Source organism: Macrobrachium nipponense, chromosome 21 (genome assembly GCF_015104395.2).
Source record: "Macrobrachium nipponense isolate FS-2020 chromosome 21, ASM1510439v2, whole genome shotgun sequence".
In the NCBI taxonomy this organism is placed as follows: Eukaryota; Metazoa; Arthropoda; class Malacostraca; order Decapoda; family Palaemonidae; genus Macrobrachium; species Macrobrachium nipponense.
In genome coordinates, this window is record NC_087212.1 from 61,073,125 (window position 1) to 61,100,540 (window position 27,416).

At 34.7% G+C, this 27,416-nt stretch overlaps 2 protein-coding genes across 4 annotated transcripts in view; one reads left to right on the forward strand and one right to left on the reverse strand.

The window, feature by feature from the left end:
* Window positions 1–3,184, forward strand: part of LOC135198069 (opsin Rh5-like) — a 707,912-nt gene extending 704,728 nt beyond the window's left edge. Inside the window, exon 12 of the transcript XR_010310718.1 lies at window positions 1,568–3,184. The gene's annotated coding sequence lies outside the window, so the exon portion shown is untranslated. The remainder of the gene's footprint in view (window positions 1–1,567) is intronic.
* Window positions 1–27,416, reverse strand: part of LOC135198072 (high-affinity choline transporter 1-like) — a 98,786-nt gene that overhangs the window by 23,933 nt on the left and 47,437 nt on the right. For 2 of the 3 annotated variants that reach the window (XM_064225484.1, XM_064225482.1), the window contains exons 2-5: window positions 24,828–25,505; window positions 24,152–24,259; window positions 23,044–23,199; window positions 15,250–15,398 (exon numbers count right to left, since the gene is read on the reverse strand). In XM_064225484.1, the coding sequence (XP_064081554.1) occupies window positions 15,250–15,398; window positions 23,044–23,199; window positions 24,152–24,259; window positions 24,828–24,996 (582 nt within the window). In that variant the 5' untranslated portion in view covers window positions 24,997–25,505. Of the gene's footprint in view, window positions 1–15,249; window positions 15,399–21,632; window positions 21,782–23,043; window positions 23,200–24,151; window positions 24,260–24,827; window positions 25,506–27,416 lie in introns of all 3 variants that reach the window. The other variant, XM_064225485.1, reaches the window with a different exon arrangement.

Below are 27,416 nucleotides of genomic sequence, written 5' to 3' on the forward strand. Positions count from 1 at the left end.
CTCTCCCCAGTATTAGAGAATTAATTAATCAAAGCAAGAAGTCATTTTTTCTTTTATCTCGTTTAATCTGGGATTCTTTTCCAGATTCCATGAGTCACGTGCCGTCTCTGCCCGCAAGTGTGCATTACCCCAAGTGAATGAAAATCAGCTTGAATTGAATGAGATTATAAGCCCCAACGTGGGGGCCAATATCATTTACCTTTTCTCCAGGCCAGCACGGGCCTTTTTGTAAATAAATAGCTGTTAAGTAACGAGCTGAGTTTTCTGGCGACCTTCCCTCTAAAGAAATTAATAATAACTATCAGTTTACGGTAAGTTAAAGCAATTCCCTCTTGAAATCCCTCAATTATTTCCGTTTACGTATCTAGCCTCTCTCAAGGCCGCTATATACGTAAAAATATATATATTATATTATATATTATAATATAATATAATATATATATATAATATATGATATATATATATATAGTAATATATCTATATATATTATATAATATATATATATATATATAGTATATAGCTATATATATATATATATATATATATATTATATATTTATATATATATATATTATATATATATGTATATATATATATATATATATAAATGGATATTTAACGAATTATTATCGCATTGAATCAGCATCCAACATTGTCAACGGCTTCAAAGTTAACAGTATTTTGTTGCTCTCAAGTCAGTTATCTTGGTTGCTTTTCTCTGAAACTGTATTAAGAACTAAAGAGACATTTTCTGTGCAAGAGTCAAAATTGAAAGAAAAATTACTTGTTCTCAGAGATTATACCCAACATCTGCAACCACAGTCACAATCTCTCCGTGACTCCTTTCATCTATAGCAACAAATTTCACTGCTTTAATCCCATTTAATGCCATGGACATTCAAGACTACATCAGTGGCAGTTATGTCTTATTCGTTTGCAACGTTTGTTTCATTTCATGTGGAATGACTGAATGTATATTTAGTAATAATCATAAAAATATTGCGAACGCTTTAACGTATTATGGTTATCATGTTATGTTTTATTTCCTATAAAATTTTGCAATGCCTTTTGACGGCTTGATATCTCATTTATGTGTGGTAATTCTCTTTTTCAGATCTTGACTTTAGAACTTCAATATATGGATGAAATTATCAACTATGAATGAAAGTTTTTATATTTTTCTTCTTTTAAATTACGGTAATTCCTTGTACAATATTTTATGGCATTGAAAACCTTTTATTTTACTTGTCTCCGTGCCTGCAGCCGTTATGGGTCTCTTAACCGTTCGACATTTATCAAATATTTTGACTTTCCCTTGTCCCTGAAGCTGTGGTGTATTTTCCCCACCCGCTCCCAATCACCCGTCCTAACCCAGACCTCAATCCAACCCACAGACCCTCAGGTCAGTTTACCAACTGTAAAGTCGTCTTTCTGCTGGGTAGAAAAAGGTGGTCTCGCTGAAATCCGGAGTTACTTTAAATAATGAAAAAATTCGCTTCATATGTTTTATGTATAATTTATTTTTTGTGGGGATAATTTATTAAAAAATGTTTTTTTTTTATTTGCAGGTCTAGATCAGTTCTATAATGTCGCCTACACAGAACGGATACAGATGTGCAGATTTGCCCTTGAAAGTAAGTAAAGTCTACTTTTCACATAGGTAAGGTAATGATAATTTCATTAACTGTTTATTATGAAGTACTTATGTAATCATTACACCATGATTGCCCACTGAATGCACAAGGTGTTTCCAGTTTTTTATATTTGTGTTGGCCGTCATTATTCATCATCATTTACATAATATTTCATAATTTATTTTGATATTCTTTAGCATAACAGAGAACGTACACCTTCTCAAGTGCAGAGGGCCCACAAGTCTCTTTGCAATTTAGAAAATATGTTATAAAAGCCATTGATGAGTTATCTTAATCAGGTTCGTTCTGTGTACTCAGCAGTTATCAAAGTTTTTAATCACATTGCATATATGTACTTTAGGTACCCTGTTCATGAAAAGGGTACTGGTAAATGAACAACTAAAAAATAGCTACTCCTCAAGAAAAGGCGCAAAGTGTGTAATGATTTATTGAAACAAAATCGGATACGCAGACTCAGCGAAACTACAGAACCAAGTAAAGAAGAGATTCACCACCACATCCGTCAATTCGTTCACAAAGTCCTACACAAGAACTTGCGATTGTACTCTTACAAATTGCACCTCATACGGGCACTCGAGCCAAATGATGAACCAAGACGAAAAGAGTTTGCAACTAGTTAACATGCTAGAACGAATTTCTGAGGATGAAACTTTCCTCAAACGAGTTTGTTTTAGTGATGAGGCAACCTTTCACGTTTCAGATCAGAACATCCCAATGTGACTAAGGAAGTTCACCGAGATAGTCCAAAGGTGAATGTTTGGTGTGGGACCATGTGCAGTCTAATCATTGATCCATTTTTCTTCAACGGGACATCAATTATGCAGATGTTTACTTTCACCATTTGACTAAATATGTGGAACCACAACTAGATGACCTTTAACAAACCATCATTCCCCCGCAAGGTGTTGCACCGCCACATTGGGGACTGCAAGTTCGTGGGATCCTAAATCATACATTTCCAGACCGATGGATTGGAAGGGATGGCTCAATTCCCAGGCCATCTCGTTCAACAGATTTCACTCCCCTGGACTTCTTTCTATGGGGTTACGTTAAAGATATCGTGCATCGACTAAAGATACGGGACGTGACTGATCACAAGCAAAAGATCACTGATGCCATTGCGAACATGGCAAGAAATCGGTGCCTATATAGAGGTGTATTAAATGAGGCCAAAAAAAAAAAAAAAAAAAAAAAAACTAAAATGTCTACTCTTCATTTTGTAATGATTTCCACATTTTTGTCTGTCCATTTGTTTTTGTAATATACTTTTAAATTGTAAAGGCTTTATGGACACCTTGTATTTTTTTTTAACGATATGTAACTTAATAGAGGACTTCTTATATAAAAATAACGTACGACAGTCAGATATATCTTCTTTTATAAAAAAAAAAAAAATTATTTCTGTTTTTGTATATGAGAGAAAGTGATTCACTTTTCTCTCGCTAATGAACATCTGTAAATTGAGGCTCTTTATATCATCTCGCTCTTCGGAAATTCCAGTGCATAGTTAGTTGAACTCATTTAAATAAACATATTTCTTCAATGCTGATTATGTTATGATAATTTAGAGTTTACTCAGCATTCAAAAGGAATTACCCATTTCAAAACGATGTCTTTGCTCTTCTCATTGCTTATATGAACAATAACTTTGAAATGTATGAGTATATATATATATATTATATAGATATAGATAGATAGATATATATATATGTATATGTGTATAATATATATATATGTGTATAATATATATATATATATATATATATATATATATATATATATATATATATATATATATATATAGATGAAACGGCCATAGTATTATAGAGCGCTACTCGTCTCCACAATATTAATTTGTTTTCTGTCTGCCTAAAAATTCTCTTTCACTCATCCAACATGAATGCTCACACGCTTTTGCACAAGTAAGCACGCACTCGTGAGTCATTCTACGTAAGATATTAATAGGAACTTGAGATTTTAACTTTTCACTTTTCTTCTTGGGATCTGATGTGTCGGATCTGAAATCTCCATATTTTCCGTACCTCCCAGAACCCAAGACCATCTCACATCCGAACTCTTCTTAAATTCACTTTCTTCGACCCCGTCCCCCCCTCCCCACCAAAATACTATTATGTCGTAACCCATCTCCCTTCCTCCTACCCCACCATGGCCCCCTGAATTCACAGAAGCTCATCGCCTATCTGCTGACTGGAATTTTGATTCAATTTTCCTCACCCAAGTCACGTGATTTGCTTTAAGAAATGGCCATGGCCAGCCTTCATACTTACTATGTATTCCCAGAGACTTTCTATTTAGTATAGAGCACAAAAGTTCACGTAGGACAAATTATGGCCTGCCTTCCGTCTTACTCTTTTTTTTTTTTTTTTTTTTTTTTTTTTTTTTTTTTTTTTTTTTTTTTTTTTGTTTTTTTTTTTTTTTTTTTTTTTTTTTTTTTTTTTTTTTTTTTTCGAATTTACAAGTATACTCGACTAGATACTTTTTTGTAATGCATTATCGCATTTCACTTTTTTGAATAGTGAATGTTACACCAAATTTATGATAAATTTTTCAATATTAACATAATAACGCTTAAAAGTAATAACGCAGCACAGCAAATAACAAAAAAGCCTTTTATATGTGTATGAGATTAATATATTATACATTAGAAATAATGGAATGGCGGATATCAAATACTATACGGCTTGCTTATATACATATATATACCTTAAATGAAGGTGTGGTAGTGAATGGTTAATCTCAGCTTTTTCCGGTTAGAGACAGAGGCGCTTAGTGATAAGCGCTTGGCTCCTCGAAGAATGCTGACATGAAAAACAGCCAGGAATGGTGATCTATACGCGACCTGAGGTTGATGATACCTCAGAGATCACATGATTGAATCATGCGGCCACCCGTCGTTGCTAAGGCGTATTTATACATACATGTATGTGTATGTGTATGTTTGTGTATATATTTGGAAATATGAGAAATGCGTTGTGACTGATACTGAGTGATGAAACCTTATATATCCTCAACCAACAGCCTTCGCACATTTGCACATCACATGGTGTTAATTTTTGAAAACGAAGATACTATAGAGGTTCATAATAAAGTTTTGTTGTTTACAAGAGAATAGGAAATTGCTTGATTTGAGCAACACATTTAGAAGATCTTGAGCTAAGCGGAAAGATAAATTATAGAATAAGTGAAGCAAAAGAGATGCACTTAAAACCGCATTTTTACCTTCTCCTCTGTAACTTAAATTTTTTATCTTTTTCAACTTTTCATTCAATTAAATGATGATTACATGTACCTCCACCCAGCCCCTTTTCTCACTATTACATCCATCAACGTGCTCTGCCATGTATAATTTAGCTAATTATTTTCGTCACCTTTTCCTCTTTTCCTGGTTCACTAAGAATATTCTTCATTGGGAAGCATTTATTTCCAGTACTGGTGCTCATTTCTAAATATCTTTTTGAAACTCTCTTCATAATTACTTGCTCCTACCAACAGTACCATCTCTTTGTCTGTCATCTACCTTTGCATTTAAATCACCTAGCACAACCAGCTTATGGTATTATTCAGTCATTTAAAAATACTCGTTTTCTCTCATCTTCTCATTTCATAGGCCGTATGCACTTAATATAAAATCCTTTTTTTCTCTTATCACACTTAAATATATCTATGAAATCATGAACTAGCGCCATTGTATTCCCCGACCTTTTACCTTTGCCTTTTCATATCAGACTATATATTTCTTCTCCTCAGCAATACACTTCCAAAACCCCAGGGGGAGTTAGTTTTTTTATCTTTCTCGTCCAAATGCTATATTAACTCAGGATATGACCTTGCAAACTCACACCCATGGCATTTGGCGGCATTTTGCAAACAAACGCAGAGTTTGTGGGGAGAATCCCATCACTGTCATGTCCTGTTATTCCACAGGAGAAATCATTTGTTTGCTATTGCCTTAGGAAAACAGAAGAGACCACTCAGCTTTTTAGGGGCATTTCCTCCCCCAAGTGTCCGCAGGCTTTCTTTGTGTATTCCTCTCCCTTGGAATATATCATGAATGTGCCCTAAGCCATTGGCACTTCCTAGAGCAGCAATATCCATGCTGCACTGCTTGTTGGCACTCTAGCAGACCATAGGAAAGATGACTGTTGTTTTCCTCACGGGAAAGAGGCTTATCCGTTAATTAAGGAAATTTTCCCTCTCCAAGGGGTTCGCAACCCTTGACTAGGTGCCCAAGCACCTTGGGGTGATATGTTTGGACTTGCTTAAGTGTCCTCAACTATTCATTCCTTTGCAGTGATTTTAAAATAGTGAATGAACATATAAACGTTTGAAGAAGCGTAGATAAAACATTTTATCTTTTAACAGTTACGGTTTTATTTTCTTTTTACTTTACGTCCATTAACCTTTATATAACCTTCGAATGTTGCGAACGCGAACGAAAGCTCATCTGCTAAAGGTCATATTAGTCCGCATTGTTTGTTGCAGTTGTTTCAAGAGATCAACTTTTGGTAGCAGTGAACCGCGATATTAAAATGGTAAAATGGTTAAGTGAATTCTCTACAGGGTCAGCATTTGGAAGATGAATTTTTCAAACAAACAATTGGATTTTCGATGACATATTGGAGCTTATCATATTGAAAGAGTGTTAGTTTGTTGTTACGTGTTTTTGTTATTTACGCAGTCCTTGGAAGTGAGCTTTAATTTTTTGAACTCATGCTTAATCATATTGACGTGGGTTATTGTTTTTTTCTGCAACACATTTCTGATATCTTCGCATTGTTAAACTTCGTTGCAATTGGCAGCGTTTAGCAGAGGTGCTGAAACCGAAGTAGGTTTTAATGAGGAGAACTGTGAAAGTTCCTTAAAATTGACAGAAGCAAGTAATTTCTGAAATTTAAGTATGGAATTGACTCACATTGATTTCCTATTTTAAAGTGCTAAGTAAATTTTTTTAAGTATCCATAGACGATTTATTCCTTCCACATATTCTCTTTAGACCTTTCGATTTAAAGAATTTCTTAATTCATGCAGTTTTCCAGTAGATTGCGCTGATGTCATCGATGTTTCTGTTAGGAAAAGGTAACTTTTTTCCTTTTGTCAACGTACAACGCTTTTATTGGGTCGAAGCTCGTTTACTGACTTCAGTGATTCTTTTAATAATTGTAACAAATATTAGATGGAATACAAGCTATATGATAGGCATGTTTTCCTACGAGTTCATACAATTATGTTTAAATTGCAAGGAGTGATTAAATGACATTTGTTTCTAGATTTCATCTTCTGTGGCATAATATACAGTAAGAAAGAGAACAAAAGCAGTGCATGAAAGGGGAAAGGGATTTTCAGGACAAAGATACTGTAGCGAGTAGTCAGTGAAGGGTCATTGGACTTACGTAATTCAAGTAGGCTACAGCCTTAAGCACACTCCCACTCTAACCATTAGGTGAAAGAAGAACTCGGGGAGGGATGTACGGGGATCTCTTGAGTTCAAGAGTGGAGGTAATGTTGATAGTGGCGATGAATAGGAGATACGGATGCAAGTGAGTCATTTTTTTAATTCAAGAACACGAATGTTGTTAAGTTTGGTGACAATGTAATTGTTCTTAGATTACATGCTGAGATGACATTTTACTAAAAACTCTACCCCTAAGATATAAATTTAACATGAGAACTTGCATTATTGTATTTATGATAGTTTTTACTTGCGAAGGGTAGAACTTGTGCTGGGGGAGGATCTCAGTGACTGCGGATATATTGAATGAAATTGCAGTCCATTATGACACCCCATGAATAAATCAGAATCAACTTGAAGATTGCATCTTTTCCAACTGCCGTTAACAGTTCAGTCGCTCTCTAAGCACAGACAGCCGTCTGCCTACAACCAGTCTTGAAAAGTCAAGACTAAAGTATTAGTTGATTTCATCCATTACGAACCTAAGCGTATCCGACGCTAAATCGCCTTGTGAATGCGTTTGCGAATTTAAGTAGGTTAATATGCATTTCAATTGAACGTCAAGAAATCATCAGTAGTAGTATACATAAATAGGGATGTTGACATGGCTACACGTCTGATCAATACAAATTTGGACGCCCTACAGTTCTGCAGTTAAAGAAGGGTAAGGTTTATTTATGCAGCTCTCTCTCTCTCTCTCTCTCTCTCTCTCTCTCTCTCTCTCTCTCTCTACGTATAATTATGTTGAAATGGGTTTCCGTAGCACAAAGTCCTATCCATGAAGTATATGCAGTGTAGATAAAGGATTATATGTATGATTTTATGTATATATATATATATATATATATATATATATATATACATATATATATATATATATGTATATATTTATATATATATAATATAATATATATATATAATATATATATATATATACATACTCATACGATACATACATACAATACATACATACATACATACATACATACATACATACATACATACATACATACATACATACATATATATATTTCATTTACAAACATAAGTGATACTCATGTATGTGTTTGTGTATACTTTCATATGAATATACAAACAGTAACAGCGAAACAAAAACGTTTTAGTTGTCTTAGCACAAGGTCACTTCATGCCATTGTATGATAAGGGTAACAAAACTCAAACCTATTCTTTTCAATAGAGAGAGAGAGAGAGAGACAGAGAGACAGAGAGAGAGAGAGTCTCCTAAAAAATGCAATATCCTGCCTTTATGATGGCAACTGCTGTAAATGACATCAAATTACTCAAATCAATATACTTTAAAACAAATATGCTATAACAGAGCTACTTATAAAGTATATAATGTATGAAATGTATAATTGTGTATCATTTACTCTGTATAATAGAACGAAAAACCCAAATTTAGCAAAAAGCAAAAAAAAAAAAAAATTCTACTTTTAGCTGCAACATGTGAGTATGAACTATTTAACACTGAGCAGGGGGTGATATTCTCATATCCGCTTTCTCAAACTGCGGATGCGGATGTAGCTCGCAATGCTGATGCGGATTGGGATGTAGATCACAATGCTAATGCAGATGCGGATGCTAAGAAATTGTCAATGCGGGTGTGGATTTATGAAAATTATGGATGTGGATATCCAATACATCTCTATTAAGTACCAATAGTGAGAGATTGGTTGGCCCTGGCTGAATAGCATTTACTCTAAATTATTGTGGAGTTAATTGTCCGTAGACTATTGTTGTTGCACGCGGAATTAGAATATGTTTTTGTGGTAACATTGCCTTTGTGAACCTATGAATATGTACGTTTGTACAGTTTGAGGAGTGGCTGAGTTTTCGTATTGAAACCAAAGTTTTTATGTGCGTTAATTCTAAATAGTTAAACGCATATAAATACGAAATGTCGGAGCAATTGTAAGTAGCTGTTGAATATGACTACAATTACTATAAAACTTGGTAGAAAATATGTGTGAAACAAGTATTAACTTGAGGAAAACTAACTTGGGACTTTTGCTATGCATTGATGGATGGTTTGCTGTTATGAAAGGATACAGTTTTCTTGGGATTATCTACTGTGGTCAGTCAGTCACCTGCATCCGGCCGGATGTTGATTCGAACTCTGATTATTATGGCTTTGTGAGAATATCCAGCATAAAGAGAGAGAGTGGCCAGTAGTTAATGATCAGGCCGTGATTTTATGGAAGAAATGAAGAAAGAAATCATTTACACGAAAGCGTTAAGAGGGATGCATGGATGCCAGTAGTTCAAGTATAACGTCCTGAGTAACCAAACAGTCGCAGGGGCATTTCATGGAACTTTCATAATTAAAACCAAATCTCGGTTACTCATATCATAAATTAGTTTAATTATTAACTTAAGATCCAATAGAGGACGAAATTGTGAATTTCTAGCAAGATTTCTTGAAAGTGATCATGAGTGGGATATGTTTACAGATATTTACGTGTTGAAATATTATGTAAAGCGACGGAGTCTCAAGTAATATGTTCTGAGTAAAAAGAATGGTGCTAAAGGAAGATCTACAAAAGAAGTGTCGTTTAATTAATACTAGAGTAGCATGTTGAGCTGATTCTGTTTATATAGAGAAATGAAAGATTAATTTAGGAAGTAATGAGCTTATTGTAAGTTAAAATGAGCAAGTTATCCAGGGAACAGAGGACGGTATGGATGGCAGAAATGATTTTCAAAACCCATTTCAGTAATGGAATTCAGTATTTGGATAAAAAGAACTTTTGTGCAAGATTGCGAAGAGGGTTTGTAGACTTGGAAATGCTTTCGCCAGTGTATCACCCTTCAGTTACTGCACAGTTAAACATTGAGTTGAATTGACTGTGCAACCTGTCCGAGAAACAGTTTATTTCAGATATATTGACGTCAGATCGAAGATTAGGAAAATTATGTTTATCATAAGATTCAAATAGTGAAAAGGAGAACTTTAATAATGGATATAAAGAGAAAACTGCTTGGGGAGGAGGGCTCCTGGTAAAAACCATTTACTAGATAAGCGTGTTATGTACACTAGATTTTGAAGGTTTGTATGGCCTAGACATTTTGATTGAAAAGTTCGACTTTAAGGAGAAGGTTTAAAGAGACAAAGGCAAAACTTTTCATGTTAGCAAGACAAACTGACGTAGCACTTTCTATTTTCATATGATCCACATTGCCCAAAAAGAAAGATTCAGAAGTTAACTAAAACTCCCACATTCAGGAAGTCTTCAAAATACTCACTCCATCGACCTCATAAATTTTTATTTTCCAAATATCTCTTTAACATCTCGATTTCTTAATTTTATGGATTTCTGCAGCATGGCTACTAAACCACACCCCTCCACTCTTGCGTGAGTTTGAAGCTCATGATTTGCAGGTGTGGTTCTTTCGTGTTATATATAATTGTAATAGCCACAGTGCCCTCTCAACTTTTCGAATTCTTCGCGCTTTTTTTGGGTACACTTGTCAGTACAAAGCCTTTAGATCCAAGTGCAAGAAATATGAAGATATTATGATATCCGGTGGCTGGAAATGAACCCACATCCCATAATCAGAACGAGGTCATGTTGTTGGGTATGGGACGTGGGTCCGTTTCCCGCTACCAGACATCTTAATTTCTTTATATTTCTTGCCCTTGGGTCTTAAGGCTTTGTAGTGACATGTGTATCCAGAAAAGTGCGAAGAATTCGAAAAGTTAAGAAGGTATTGTGGCTATTACAAGTATCTGATAAAAAGTGACCAATAGATTCTAAATATAATATATGTATTATATATATTTGTATATATATATGACTGGTAAAAATGTTCTGTTACAACAGAATTCCATCTAGTAAAAGGAGCCCATAAAAAAAAAACCATAAAAAACATTTGGTGTTCTTTATGGGCTCCTTTTATTAGTATATATATATATAATATATATATATATATATATGTGTGTGTGTGTGTGTGTGTATGTGTATATATTAAAACTTCTGATTTACATTGGGATCGAACCTAAGTCTTTCAAATGACAGGCCAGGATGTTACTAATTGACCTACACATACCGTGAAAAAAGTAGGAACATAAGTACTCCTGTACCTAAGGTTTTTCCAGGGCAGGCTGTCGCCTAAGATACCAGCGAATTTAACCAAGCTTCCTGACCTAGCAGTGAATTAATTGGTACCATTGTATTCGAATTAACTCATCAGGGTAAACTTGATGGAACTAATGATCATGCTGAAGGGGCAATTTGAATGTAATGCTACCAACTGACTCACTGCTGGGCTGTAAAGTTGGATAAAATTCGCAGGTGTGTTAAGCGGCAGCCTGTCCGGGAAAAGCCTCAGATATAGAAGTAAATAGGTTCCAACTTCCCTTGTGACTTGTGCTGGTCAATTGGTAACGCACTAGGTAGCTTCTCATTTGAAAGACCTGGATTCGGTCCAGATGTGGGTCAGAAATTTATTTCTGTGAAACACGTTCTTGTATATATATATATATATATATATATATATATAATATATATATATATATATATATATATATATATATCTCTGTAGATTCACTCTATATGTGGGTCAATTGGTCACACCTTAGCTTCTCATCAGAAAGACCGGGATTCGGACCAAATATGAGTCAGAAATTCATTTCTGTGAAACATGTGTTCATTTGTTCCACACATTCATACACACACACACATATATATGTGTGTGTGCGCGAATGTATATGTTATATATTATTTATAATATATATAATATATCTATGATATATATATTGTTGTGTGTGTTGTGTGTCCAGACTCCTAGTGAATTGCCCAATATGGTTCCATACTCCCTTTGCTTAAGGCCACTTGAGTCGTATTTGTTGACATTATAACTTAATATACATATGAGTGAGAGTGTTTTGGTGAACATCTCTGTAACTTTATAAAGTTTTTATAGAGTGTGTGTATTCGATGTGTTAATAGGTTTCTGTTATTAAGAGTGAAAGTTACAAAGTGATCCTTGGAAGAGATGGGTGTTGCTAGAGTTGGAAGAGTTGTATTTAGCCCAAGTAATTCATTTTAAGCAGTCCAGCTGCCACCTTTTGCAGATCTCTCTCTCTCCCTCTCTCTCTCTCTCTCTCTCTCTCTCTCTCGCGCGCGCGCGCGCATTGGGTTATTTGGTTGGCAGTTTTTAATAAGAAGTAGAATTAAAGCCTAATAGTATTCCAAAACTGTTTTTTGGATTCACCCCAACACGCCACTTTGCTGTCTAAATTAGGGCCTTTACTTCCTCTCTTGAGAAACAAATGGGGAAGAAGGGTCACACATAAAAATATGCAGATATTTTGTTCTCGTTACGGTAAGGGTCCCTAAAGGGCCCTTCTGCGGAAGCGCAATATAGACCCCACCTTCCAAATTCAGCAGATCGAAGTCCTCCCGGGCCCCGGTCCTCGTGGAGCTCCTGGTGGATAAAGGTTCCACTCGGCCACAAGGGTCCGTTCGATACTCCTGTCTTCTTCTTGAACTCCTTACGGTAAATGGTTCTCAGGCATTCAGGCATTGAAGGCTTTAAGAGGGTCTATTGTGTCTTCCACAATAACTCCCCAGCTTCCGTTACCCGTCTTTCTTTTGTGACTGTTTTCTGTTTGCCCTTTCCAGTCTTATGGAATAGATTCGGTCCTATCAGCGATCAGTTCCTTGAATTTGTCAAAAAGTAGTTTTAAGCTGGACATACACCTACGCGACTGGCATCGGGTTTGTCCTGCCGGGATTAGAGAGCGCTCCAGTCCTTTTGGGTAATGCCCATACATGCAGATGACTTGCTCTACGCATATTTTGAGAGGGCAGAGTTAATATGCAGTGGCCGTGTTCCTTTCAGTCCTATAGTGTCCTGATATAGTGAGTGTTTTTAAATCATCGCGCCAAGTAAAAGGAAGATAAGTGCAATAATGAAAATAGCACTCCTACAAGACGAATACGAGCATGAAATATGCAAGAAAAATCATAAAGCATGGGTGAAACCAGGGCTAAGAAAGAGAGGTTTTATCATATGATTAAAGGAAAATAACCCGGAAGGTTACAGCAATTATTTAAGAATGACTGATGATGTCTTCGGAGACCTTTTATTCCTTATGTCTCCCGAGGAAAGGTTAATTGCAACATTAAGGTTCCTATCAACGTTTCTTGGTCTGCTGTAAAGAGCAATAAATCAAAATACCATAACTTGGGCACATATATAGTACATAGGGTTGAGATTGCAAGGTTAATGTAGTTGACCCATATCCATATCGATTGTTTTCCCAGGCTTTAAAACTGATGACTGCTACCACGCCCCTCTGGTCGGTAATTTACTTGTTAAGCGGTAAATGGCCTCCGTATTTAGCCTAGTAAAAGCTCCTTGGGGATGAAAAAAAAAAAATGAACATAAGACTGTAAATAATATGTAAGTACAAATACGAGACGGAAACAAAGAAAATCAGGAGCAAAATGCCGTAGCATGTACACTTAAACAGAAGACTACTATAAAACTGCAGACTACTACCGAGGCGGGCAAAACTGCAGATTACTACCGCGACGGGCAAAACTGTACACTACTACCGCCATTGCCATTCTATCGTTTTTCCTTAAAAGTAGATGGAACTTGAGTGTAGATTAAAATTATTTTCCCGCAACTGCAAAAGATCAGTTTGAGTTAAGCACGGGATACTTACTGATGTCTTATTTATGCTTTTGTAAATAGATCGAGCATATACCATATCTTTATAAAATACAATTTAATGCGCTTCTGTGAACTGAGTTAACCACATTAATGTTCCAAAGGAAGTCCTTGACTAGATGTTCCTAATCTTGATTGCTGCTTCAGGTACAGTAATCGGGTAACGGAATCCGTTTTTATAGTTTAGGAGGCTCTCTGAATGGGCCTGAGTGGTAAGCTAGGTACTAGATTATTGTACCAATACAAATCGCGTCATTTCCTGATGGCCAGTTTTAATCGCTCCTATAGCCGACAACAGTTAGCTTTCATGAATGAACATTTGCGCAACTTTATGACTTTCGTGTCAAGTGAATGAATTTTCTGGACAAAATGTACTATATGCTTTATAGCTTTTTCTCATTTTAATTAACCTACCAAAGGTTAACTCGCATTTTTCTCTCTCTCTCTCTCTCTCTCTCTCAACGGTGATATGAAATGTGTCATTCTTAAAGGTGCTTTACTTCACATAACAAATCTATGTTGACTCTGGAGATGAATGACTGAATATCGATCAAAGGTGTGAAATGGATCGCTATGGACATATTTCCTCTTATATGTTTTACAAGTGACATTCACAGTCGTTTTAGAATGTTAATGTTTTTATCGCCACGCTTTTCCTTTAAAATGTTTTACAAATTGATTGTAAAATAATTTATATTAGTCAGAAGATGCCATGAAAAGCTGGACTGCAATGCATGCATATTTGTATCTTCCATTATGCTTTCAAAGGTGTTTTTGTGCGAAGATTAGGTACCTAACATCTTGGAGTATGGTAGTAGGGCAGCCAATGCCTTAGGTGAAAGGTCGACGGTAGGCAACGATGAAAGATAGGCTTGTACCTTTTCACCTTTATTGCACATAGGGTTGAGATTGCAAGGTTAATGTAGTTAACCCATATCTTGATCGACTGTTTTCCCTCTGGTCGGTAACCTATTTGTTAAGCGGTAAATGGTATACGTATTTAGCCTAGTAAAACTTCGTCTTCTCCTGCACCTGATTTCAGTTTCTGTTCTGTTACAACTCATTTCCTTAAGAATTAGTTACATACACAGTTTCCTTCTTGGAAATTAATTCTAGCAAGAGACTGATCAACTTAACAGATGAAAGCTTTTCAGCCTCGTGCAAGTATTCATAAAAAATTATCTTTTACCATTCCAATACATGACAACTACAGGCGAAGATCTAAAATGATTCTACACTAGACGGACGGCGATGAAAGCTTGCAGATAACAAGAAAATTACACCAACCTTATAAGTGGAGAGCGTAAAGGGGTCCGGTAAATGTGCAGATAACACCCAGTGTTACCAGTGAAATAGTAACAGAAGTTAAAGAACAGCTAGAAAAAGGAATGATGAAAATTCAAACTGTAAATAATCTACTTACCAGGCCAATAAAGATACAAATAAGTTGAATGACGTCTGTGTAAGCCACTGCGTACAGACCACCGAAAAGTGTGTAGAAGACAGCGATGCAGGCTGACAGGATAACCGCAATTGTGTTGTCCAGGTCGAGGACGACGCTCAGAGTGGCTCCTGCGAGTGCCCAGAGTGCAAAGAAAATCAAAGGTCGACTAAATTATGTTCTGCTATCAAACATCTTGTGAGCTCTATATATACATATATTATCTAAACGTACTAATGAAACTAATATGTTAATACCTAGACGTGCTTACTTGACTGATGTTGTATGAATTCAAGTCTAAGAGCGTTGCTATAACCATTACAAAATATGAGGATATCTGAGCCATTTACCTCTATAGACAGTGATCAGATACATATCCGTAAACATGCAGTATATACTATGTGTATATATATACACCCACACACTCACACACATAAATATATATATATATATATATATATATATATATATATATTATATATATATATGTGTTTCATGTACTCCGTAAACAGTTTACCTCTAGAACTTCTATAAATCTTTCATTTTCGCGTTCAACGGTCAACATCCACGCTACAGTTCTAAGGAGACCGAATCTCTTTAATGGGAATGAACTGTGTATACGAATGAGAATGAAATGTAAAAAGGTTGGAGTCGATAAGATTGACAGTTTGCTTTCTTTGTTCATGTTATGCACGAATAATGGAGTGAGTGGAAAACGTGGAGATGTAGGTTGGTTACCGAGTATAGAACCTAGAAAAGTGATGTGAAAGAGGTATTGGGGAGGAAGGGCCTTGCTATTCAGGAAGCCCGAGAGTGCTTGCAAGATAGAGGTGAATTACGTTATGTGTGTGTGTGTGTGTGTCTTTAAGTGGTTCATCTAGTCGTTAATTAGTCTTCCCTTCAGGTCTGTGACACGGCAAATGTTGTTGAAGTGTTTTGTGCAAGAGGTCAGCCATGGATCAACCGTTAAAGTATGAAAGCAGTTACGGTTTTTTTTTTTTACCACAGCTAAGTAAAATGGCTCAATGTTAAAAAAACTCTTCTGTTGTGTGACTTACGTTCTTATTAACAATGAATAGTGAAATTTCCCTGTATACAGAGTAACGTTTTACCACACACACACACACACACTCTCCCTCACATACATAACACACGCGCGCACACACCCATATATATATATATATATATATATATATATATATATATATATATATATATATATATATATATATATAGCTATTTTAACAGAATTTTACGTACAAGGCGCAACCGTCAGTATTTCATACCAAAAATTATTGAGAATAAAAGTAGTAAGAATTTGCTGAAATGATCTTGCAATAATAATACATTACTAATCCTGGTTGCAAATGTGACGAAGGTCTAGTAAAGTCATCGTGAACCGTGGAATCGTGTAATCGTAGATGTGCTTTTAATTTCCAAGATTATTTTTAATATGTTCTCATTTCATTTGGGTGAACCATCTTGATTAAAAAAATGTTTAGTGAGTGAAGTTTATCTTTCGAATATTTAAGATATGTATAAAAATACAGCGAGTTTATCCCGAACTTGACGGGGCCTCCCTTTGAAAGTAAAAAAAAATGCACTTAGGATTTATTGATTTTCCTTTAAATTCCAAAGCCGGTAGCCTCTGTAGGTTGCTGCACATTCATTTAATGATAAGTATCCATTTATTGTTTAGGCTAGTCCTATTGGGAAATTTCGCTTCATTCTGTAGAATATTTATATTTTCAATAAGTCGGCTAGAGATTTTACTGTTGAACAACTGGTTTGAAATAATAATTTTCTCTCCGCTAATGCAACATATTCTTGCCTTTATACATTCTTGCTTTATACTCGTTTACTTAATGGTACTTAATGTCAGTCGTACATTTGACTTCACGCTCAGAATGGATTGGAAAGAAAGTCGAAACTGGTCAGGACCTAAACCTCGTCTCTTATTTTTCACCTGCGGATATGTGTGAGATATATATATATATATATATATCTATATATATATATATATATATATATATATATGTATATATAATATATATATATATATCTATATATATACATATATAATATATATATTATATATATATAGTATATATATTATATATATACATATTATTATATATGTTAGCATTAAGGCATCTGAGTGAATGGAAAACAGTTCCAGTCGATATTGTAACCAATATTAAATTGATAGCATCTTGTAATGAAAATCCCTAAGTTACGTAAATTTCACGGTCCTAAAGATAATGTCACATGAAGCAGTCATAGTATGATCCATTACAGTAAGGAAGATATGTCCTTTCAGAGAAAAATTTTCTGACGGCCACTTCATTTTGGAACCTGCTATTTGTTCAGTAAATACTACATATATTTTTACAGCATAATCGATACATTATTTACTAATGTTATTTTATCCAAAATGGTAGGAAACTGAAATTATGAACTCTAGAGGAAAGTAGGTAAGTTTTTAAGACCCCAGTGGATTTCGTAACAGGATTATTAAATTACGGTCATTTCCTTTTTCTCAATCCAAGTTACAGATTTTCCTCTTATTTTTTGACACTGCCAGTTCTCGCTTGTTTTTTAACACTTTTCCGTTTTGCTTTCTTTGTATTACTTACGACTTTTTTTTAATAACATTTGTTGAAATATCTTACTCTGTATTTTTATATATATATATATATATATATATATATATATATATATATATATATATATATATATATATATATATTATATATATATATTGCTGCGAACAAATATGTCAGTGATATCTTGGGAAAGTTTTACGTCGCTACAGACTGCTCTTAAAAGAAGTGTTATATTAAGGAGTCATTCAAAACCCTGTTATTTGTACAATCAGTCCCCAAACGAAGCCAGCAATAAAATATTTGTGCTTTAAGAAAATCGGAATGGCCTTGCTTGATGTCCTGTCATTCACCAGAGAGAGATTCCATTATTAGTGGGAGTTGTATATAGTATTTCGTCTGAACACGCTTTGCTGTTTATTCTTCCATTAGTGTAAGTGGTCACGAGAGACGCTGTTTGTTTTGTGTCGGTGGTCACAAATCGGTCCGTCCATTTCCAGATTGTTCTGGACAAATATGGAGTGATGAAAGAACCTTATTTTATATCTTCGGATTCTTTTTCATTTTTCGATTAAACTGAATGAGTACTTAAGAAGGCTCTCTATTTACATTTTCATAATTATCCATTTTTTAATTTACCTGTTTGTCTCTATTTTGATTCATTTTGACATGCTAGTCATTATGGTTGGAATAATATCAAACCATTATCGATCTCACGTAACAGGATAGCTTATGTTCATAGGTAGCATTTTTGTTAACATTTAAATACATTTAAGTGGGGCACCTAACCGATTTGAAAAGGTAGTATAAGCGAATTAGTTACTAAATACGATGCCATGTTTCAGTACAGGCAAATCATAACTCATTCATAGAAAACATATATAACAAAAATCGTTAACAATAGTGTTTTTTTTTCATTCTACTTATAAGATCTGATGAGGAATAGCTACTCACATTGAGTTATTTTCATTATTAAGTTTTGTTTAATAAGAGAAAAACGTGATGAGAGCACGTGCATAACACGCATATTGCCGATATATATATATATATATATATATATATATATATATATACATATACATGTAAGAGGGTAGCTACAAGGTGCTAATCTTTCTATAGTTTGGATAGTATATTTGTAGGATGCGATATCCACGATCTTCTCAGATCCAATAGTGCTTAACACATAAATGCGCTCATACATAAATACATACACATGTACATATACGGGTGTATATATCTGTATATGTATACACGTTCTTGTTATTTGTATTATATATATATATATATATATATATATATATATATATATATATATATAGTTGCAAACAAATATGTCAGTGATATCTTATTGCATCCAAGTAATTTTGTCTTGGTCCCATTCGTATTTTAACATTTATTGATAAATTGTAGCCGATATATTTGGACGCGTGTATGGGCGCATTTGCTTGGGAGCGATTACATTGTATTTGAAACCCATTCAAAGTCAGTCGGTTGTTAGCAATAGCTGCCCTATATTAAGACCAAGGTGACTGTTGCATAGAGTAAACATATTAATGCGATACAAAATACATTTTCAACAACCAGTTGCAAAGTGATACAAAGAATAGTTGTCGATCGCTTCTTCATATAGTAAAGAAAGCACAAAAGAAAGGTAGTGTTGGCAGCAGATTCGGAGAGAAAAATTCTCTGAGGTTAACTTGTCAGAGGCGAGAGCACCTAAAAGCAGCTTATCGATCCGCTATGCAATAGTAATGGCCAAAATGAATCAATATTTCTGACACTCAAGTCACGTAATGCGAAGAATAATTATATTGAGTTCCTTGTGGTAACCAAAACCGGCGATAGTCTTTTGACCGTTAATGCTGTATTATTGTTTTTTTTTTTTTTTTTTTTTTTTTTTTTTTTTTTTTTTTTAGACGGGAGAGGCGCCCCTGCCTGGAGCTTCATACGAGCTAATTATGTTTCCGGTAGAATATGATTTTTTTTTTTTTTTTTTTTTTTTTTCGCGGAAGGAACCAGTAGATCACTGCGAAACTGTATACCGGTATTCATAGATTTTCAGATAGTAGAAGAAGTATATTAGGATGAGAAGTGAATAATGATAGACTTAATTCAAGAACTTGTAACATGCACAGTAGTAGGGGTTGGGGTGGGGGTGGGGGTGTGGCTGGTGATTCTTAGGATGATATTCCTTACAGACTGTGAACCTTCTTTCGATAGCCGACTTGTGTAGCAGTGTTTTTTTTTCCTTTTTTTTCTACCACTCTCTTGGTTGCTAAGAGTCAAAAATAATACTACAAGTTGCATTCTCAGGATAAAGTATGACTGCAGTAAGTATGAAGACTAACTTCTGGGGCTAATGCTAAGTTGAGAACCTAATAAATTGAAAAAGGATACTACCAAAATTCATTTACATTAAATATTTTGCAAATTTTCATCCACAAAATGAATTGGTAACGTACCTGAACGAATACAGCCATCAACTCTTTTTACCGATTCAGTACGTATGTTCAGAGGAAATCCGTGAACAATAACTATACTCATATCTAGAATTATGTGCCACAAGTCTATGCCTGCTTTACTTGGCAGGAAGAGTGGATAACATTTTAAAAAATACAGCATGTTTTTCTATTTTCCTTTGAAATGGTCTTTGAAAATAAATGAAATATCCTTAATGATTTTTGGAAATGTGAATATTTATTTATAATATCTGGTAATTGAATTTGCTCAATGGAAAGTTACTGTTGTCGGTCGTCGTTGTATCCACGTAATATTAATAGAAACTCTCGTTAGACTATAAATATAGGTAGCGTTCTGATTAGCTCAGCAATAATATGAAAGCCCACTTTAGTAATGGCATGCAAATTATGTAAGCAGATAATGTTTTGATGAGATTATGCCTCTCCACTAGACGAAATAAATGATTTCATTACACCGTTTATAATGCAAAGGCCATTTCTGTTTCAGATTCCACTCTTCTGCAAGCAATTTCATTTCAACCATTTACATGAATTTAGATGATATGGTGTAGCGGCAAGGTTACTAAGAAAAATTGAGGAGACAAATGTCTAAAGTGCTTTTCTAAACCAACGAAAGCAACCCTTCACTTAGTGACTATCCACTTGCTGTGTCTCTCACTACTCAATGTTCTAATCTGAACGCCGTTCTTCCAACTATTTCTCAAGCACAGTAATGTGATGTACATATGATGTCATTTTCGACGAATCGTAATATCTAAGTACACTCATTAAATTACAGGTAGCGTGATGTAGTCTAACCTATGTGAGGTTGCTTCAGTTCCTAGAGTATTTCTTTTTCATAGATCTTGCTCTTTATTGCTTAAAGAATTATTTTATATATTATTTAAACATATTGTTTACCAACATATATATTTTATCCGGAAGGAAGTCTATGCAAATTTACTTTGGCTTTATTGTAGACACGTCAATAATTTAGTTATTAATATCTAAATTCGCAATACTTCCAATAATACAAAAAGTTTTTAAAGACCATCGGAGCCGGAGTTTGTGATTGACATGTATAAGATAAGTCGGTTTCCAATATTTTGCTCTGTTAATAATGATGAACGGTTTCCTAAAAATTTTAACCTAATATCTTTGATTATCTTGTGAAGGAAGGAAATACGTCGGAAAAAAATAATGAAGCAACGTCAGAAGGCACTAACGGGACTATTGACCCACGTAGCCATTGAGTCCTAACTATTAATTTCTCTTGCTACGCATGCGCACAGCCAAAGGTTACCAGGCCTATAAATATACATCCAAGTTGCACCACGTCGGTATACGCAACGGCGTATAGTCCGCCAAAGAGCGTATAAGCTACGGCTATAACTGCTGATAAAATGACAGCTAATTGCGTGTCCATGTTGAGGATAACTGAGAGAGTAGCACCTATTGGGGATATAAAAATAAGAACAATGAAATGTCCTGATGATGTGTCGATGTATTGTTAGCTGTTATTAAATATTCAAGAAATCGGGAGAAATGACAGCTGCTTAAGAAGATAATAGAAATATCAATAGCAGTCTCTACAGCTGTTTATAACTAAGAGAGAAACTCTTGGTTGAGAATGCCAAAGAAAAATATTAAAAATGTAAACGGTTACCTGTTACTTGTGTCATGATGCCAAGAAAGTTCACTGATATATTGACCTCATGAATAATTTGTGGCACAACAAATCAGGGAGGAGAGATATCATTTATAGTTTTCATATAAATGACAATAAATACTCCGCATTTTTCATACGAAACTAACGCCATAGTGATAATTACTGGCTAATTAATTAAAAGAATTTTGGGAATTTATGAGAGGTATGAGTCAAATGAAGAAATAACCTTTAGTAAACATCGTTTAATTCTAAAGAACAAATGATGGAAAATACAGCAAAACAAATTTAAGACATAATTAGTATCATGACGTGATGTCATCTCTCTTTCAAGCCCACGACAGTATAATTATAAAACATGAGGTATAATGTGAATTGATTTTAGGTTTAATTCCACTACTAAAAGGCAGAATTTCAAGTAAATAGTTTCACTCCTGAAAATCAAAGGAAGGCAACAGTAATCCAGTCAAGTCAGAGGAAATAAATAAACTTTTGAAGGGCTTTGTTTATAAGTAAAATCATGTGTGAAATCTTTTAAGCAATATTATATTAATGAGTGAACGATAACAACATACCCTTGTTCAAGTAATTAGTTTGGTCCGTTATCCTTAGCATTACATACCTTATTTTCCAAACTGTGAAAATAGAATATGCTTCATATTTTATGTAGATTAACTGATAAAATTGTCTTAAATAGCTCATCACTTTGTACCAATGTATTGCAAGGGTAGAATGTCACCCTTGTAAAGAGAGAAAATGCATCTGTTAAATTCGTACTTCGAGTAAGTAGAGGTATGTTTTTTTTATTGTTTGGCAGTACGGTTTACAGTCTATTTGTGGATTGCCTAGCAGTTATTACCAATTTTATCGTATCTTTTGATGTCTTTTAGCGTTCCATTATTGTCTTGCATGTATTTTCATCGACAGTCGTGATTTTTAATATTACTTTGAATCGTTGTCATTGTATTTGAAGAATGTCGTCATTGTGAGAGGAGCCTATCAGTTTCTAGTCGACTAAAAAGAAGGCTCCCAGACTAACAAGACTCACCTAAAGCTCCCAAGATGGCGGCTGACCAGAATACTTCTCCGCAGAGTGCAGGCAAGAAGAGCAGTCCACCCATTCGACTTCCAAACTTATCCTGAAGAGGGTCGAGCATGGTGACGTATCCTTGAGATCGCATCTTGTTGGCGAAGAGGATTCCACCTGTCAGGAGGGGGAGGAGGAGGAGCAAGGTCGAGATTACCTGTTTTAATGACGAAATACACAATCATGAATGATTGATCTCCAACTGAATTATAACCGCAGAATTCTGACAGCAACATTGAGTGATACACGAATTAATATTTACGATGAAAATTTGTCCCCAAATAAGAAAACCACAATACCGTAGGTGTGCAGAGAAGTTAAATGTCTTGAACAGGAAATATGAGATGTGCGATACAAGACTGTAGATAAAACTACCGTGCATGGGGCACTAATGGGAGTCTAAGCAGGATATTTCTGAGGTAAAATATACTAGCTTTCTGCTAAGTTACAAGTCAAATTAACCCTTTTGAACTGTTTATATTTTATATTTCCTTATCCCTTTAATTATGCTGTATTTTATATATTGTAATTAATTCTTCTGGAAGTGAAGAGTCGTTTTACAAGAAAATTGCGGCTTTTATTCAAGCTAATCAAAATCCTAATACCCCAATGAAATATGCATAGAGTCATATAAAGGTAGTCCCAAAGGTTGGCAAACCTCAAGGTCAGAGATCATTGAAGAAAACAATGAATATACTTGTGATCTAAATTCATATCAAGTTGTTTAACTACTGCATCGCACATGCGAGTATAGACTGCAATTCTATGATATATGGTAGTTGATATTAACTTTTCTTCAAAGCTTCATAAAACCTACTTGGGAAACTCTCTTTTATCAAGTCAGTTGAAACAAAGGGCCACGTATTGAAGGTTTTTCGTATGTAAGAAAACCAGAAAAGCCACCTTATATTTATAACATGGTTGTTTTCCTGTTATACTGTATTTAGCCAGTGTCTGATTACACCCCAGAGGGTTTTGAAATTACTGGTTTTTGTTTTTATGGTAGAGAATTGGGCGAAAATTTCTCTAGGGTTCACAAATCTTAAGTTATGTTAGACCTGATACCTACCAAAGATGAGAGACATGGCGTAGCCGAACGGTGCTTGACACCAGACGAGACCTGTATCATACACCGCCTCCGCTGTACCGTTGATGTAACCTCCGCCGACCCATGTCGCTGAGAAAGTAGGAAGAAGAAGTTACGACAAATCAGTAAAGTTATGTTAGTTCAAAAATGTTGTATAAAAGACTGATTGACATCTAACAGAATGCAATTCTGTTTTATAACAATTGTTTTCAAAAGATGAGTTGCAGTATTTCTCCAGTGTCAAAGATCCAGTTAACGTTTTGCCATGATGACACAATTCACAAAACTCGGAACTAGTTTTTAAAATGGAGAATGGGTGTAGGAATGCCTAGAGTTAGCTGCTATTATAGAATTTGCGTTATCCCCAAATGCCTACATGAAAAAAGCATGGATAGGTAACTAGTTAGAATTAGTTTTTTTAGTCTAGTTTATTATAAGAATTCAATCTACACTTGTTGATAATTGACATGTGTTGCCTGTCATTGATTCCCACATTCCACATGTCATATAAACATTGCAAAGATTGGTTATCCTTTGACTTCATTCGTTACTGGTTATCTATTTTGATCTTCCGTCATGCATTTAGATAATACAGTAAATACTTGCTGTAGAACTTATTCACTATCTTGCGTGTGTATGGGTGTGCTTTAACTCTTACCTGTCATTGTAAATATTCCCACGAAGACTCCTATGCTCCTTCCTGCCAACATGACGTCATCTGCATCATCAGCCCCTTCCGGCTTCTTTTTCGCCGCCCAGATTCCAACAAACAGAATCACAAGATAGAAGATTACGATAGCGATGATTCCACCGATGTTGATCGTCATTTTGGATGTCTAGTTGCTTCTGTGATTGAAATAAAAGAAGGAAGTTCCTCTTCCTCAAATGACTGCCGGGTAACTTGAGATTAGTTTTCTTGAAGCTCTGCCGTTCTTCTTAGTGATGGTCTTTTAATGATAATGCAGTTTTATGTCTTGAATATGAACTAATAGTTTAGTTATTGTAGGCCTAGTTTAAAGCGTTCTTTTCAATCGAGGAGGAAGTTTATCTCAAGAGCTGTGACGAAAGGGCCAAAGTTAAACGTTAATAGAGACGGGACAAGTCACAGTACAATGCTAAGTAGAAGCTACAGGTAAGCGAGAGATGTTGCTGCGTACATAAGCAAGACCTATGTTTAAACCCCTTTTACTTGGGCAGGGATTTTTAAAGTTTTCTCCTTGCTTTTAGAGAAAAGCAAGGAATTTTATTTTTCAGTCTTGGAGTCTTGGCCGAAGCTGAGGTTTAAATCGTTTCTTCCGACTCGAATTTAGCCTCAGTCGATTTCAGGATAGCGTGTCTGGAATAAAAAGAGGAAAACATTAGGAATTTTAGTCAGTAAATGCTCTTGTTATTTTGTGGAAAACATTGTTGAACGTACAATAAAAAAAAAGTACCTGAAGTTAGGTTGTTCTTTCATTATAGCTTGTTAGGACCTATATATTCCAGTACTTCGTGTACAGCAGCTATCCAGTATTTTCTTTGTCGTCTTTTCCTTCAATCTGCTACCTTTGCATAGCAATTTTTTTTTCACCATCCTATCAACCCATCTCAAAATACTCTGACCCATCATCTTTCCTCCTGCGCCATCTGTCCTAAATTCCATACGCATCCAAGCATTCCTCACCTCTCACAAACAGAAATCGCAAATCCAAATGATCCTCACTTTCGTAGATTTTGTGGTTTTGTTTCTATAAACATTCTTTCACAAAATACTCTTCATTATAGAAGATAAGTTGATCTGCATGATGCCAAAGAAGTAATGAGATACCTAGGAAACATACGACGGAGAAATTGAGCCCTATTACTAGTGCTTTAGCTCGAAAAAAGTGTTTTAGGCCCTTTCACTTTCTGTCGTATATATATATATATATATATATATATATATATATATATATATATATATATATATATATATATATTTAGATCTATATATATATATACATATATCTATATATATATATATATATATACATATATCTATCTATCTATATATATATATATATATATATATATATATATATATATATATATATGACATGTGGGTATGAAGTTCCTTACCTAAAACTCTTTTAAAATCTCCAGTTGACACAGGTACCCATCCCTAGTTTAGTTGACGGGTTATATCACTGAGTTTATCTATCTGTCTTTATGTAAACGTATGTGCATGTTTGTTTATATATGTGTGTATATATATATATATATATATATATATATATATATATATATATATATATATATATATATATATATATATATATACACACACACATATATATATATATATATATTATATATATATATATAAATAGCAACTTTTCCTTTTCATTTACCACCTTCTGTGATTTTCCCTCCCTAGTAAAGTATCTTGGCCGATATACATATTATCCAACTGCCAAATGTATATATCAATTTTATTTTTAAACATTAATATTTATAAAAATTATATTTAATTTTGTCACATATTATGAGTTCCGGGCCTTTCATTGTTTTTTCCCAGATTAATTCTAAACCAGCATCAGTTCGCTGTTAACTCTTAAGACCAGATAATCAATGACGAAGCAGCTAACTCTTTTGCCGTGAGTACGTTATTAACCACTCTCACTGTATTGGCCGTCACGTCATTGTAAAATCTTACATCTTGGGTATTCTTATCATCAGGAGAATAATAGCGCCGATCTTACATACTCTCACAGTTTGCTGTTCTCTGGTGAAAATGTCTGATACTCTTGAACTCATCTTTAGACAACTCATGTCGTTTGTTTATGTATTTTCGTTTGTTTATTGTTACGTCTTTTCGTATTTCAGAGGATTGTATCGACTGTTATCATTTATTACGTATCGAAGTCCACTACCTTCAAAACACTTCTGCTGTAAATGAACACTTTTCATTAACACCCACAAGTCTATGGACACACCCAAGTATACACTGTGCACGACTGTAGTATATATGAGCGTTTCATGCCTCTGTACTCTTATGGGCTTTTATCAAATCACCTATATTATTTTTCCCACCTTCACAGACAACGGATCAGGGGTACCTACGGTGATCGCCTAGATATACATTATTATTGACCTCTTTTCTATCTTGCACACTTTGATGCTCAGGCTTAAATTCTAATAAATGTTTATCTGTTGCTTTGACCTTTTCTCCTTATGGTGGCCAAGGCCTTGAATCAGTGTCACTTGATGTTTTTAGACCTAGTCTGTA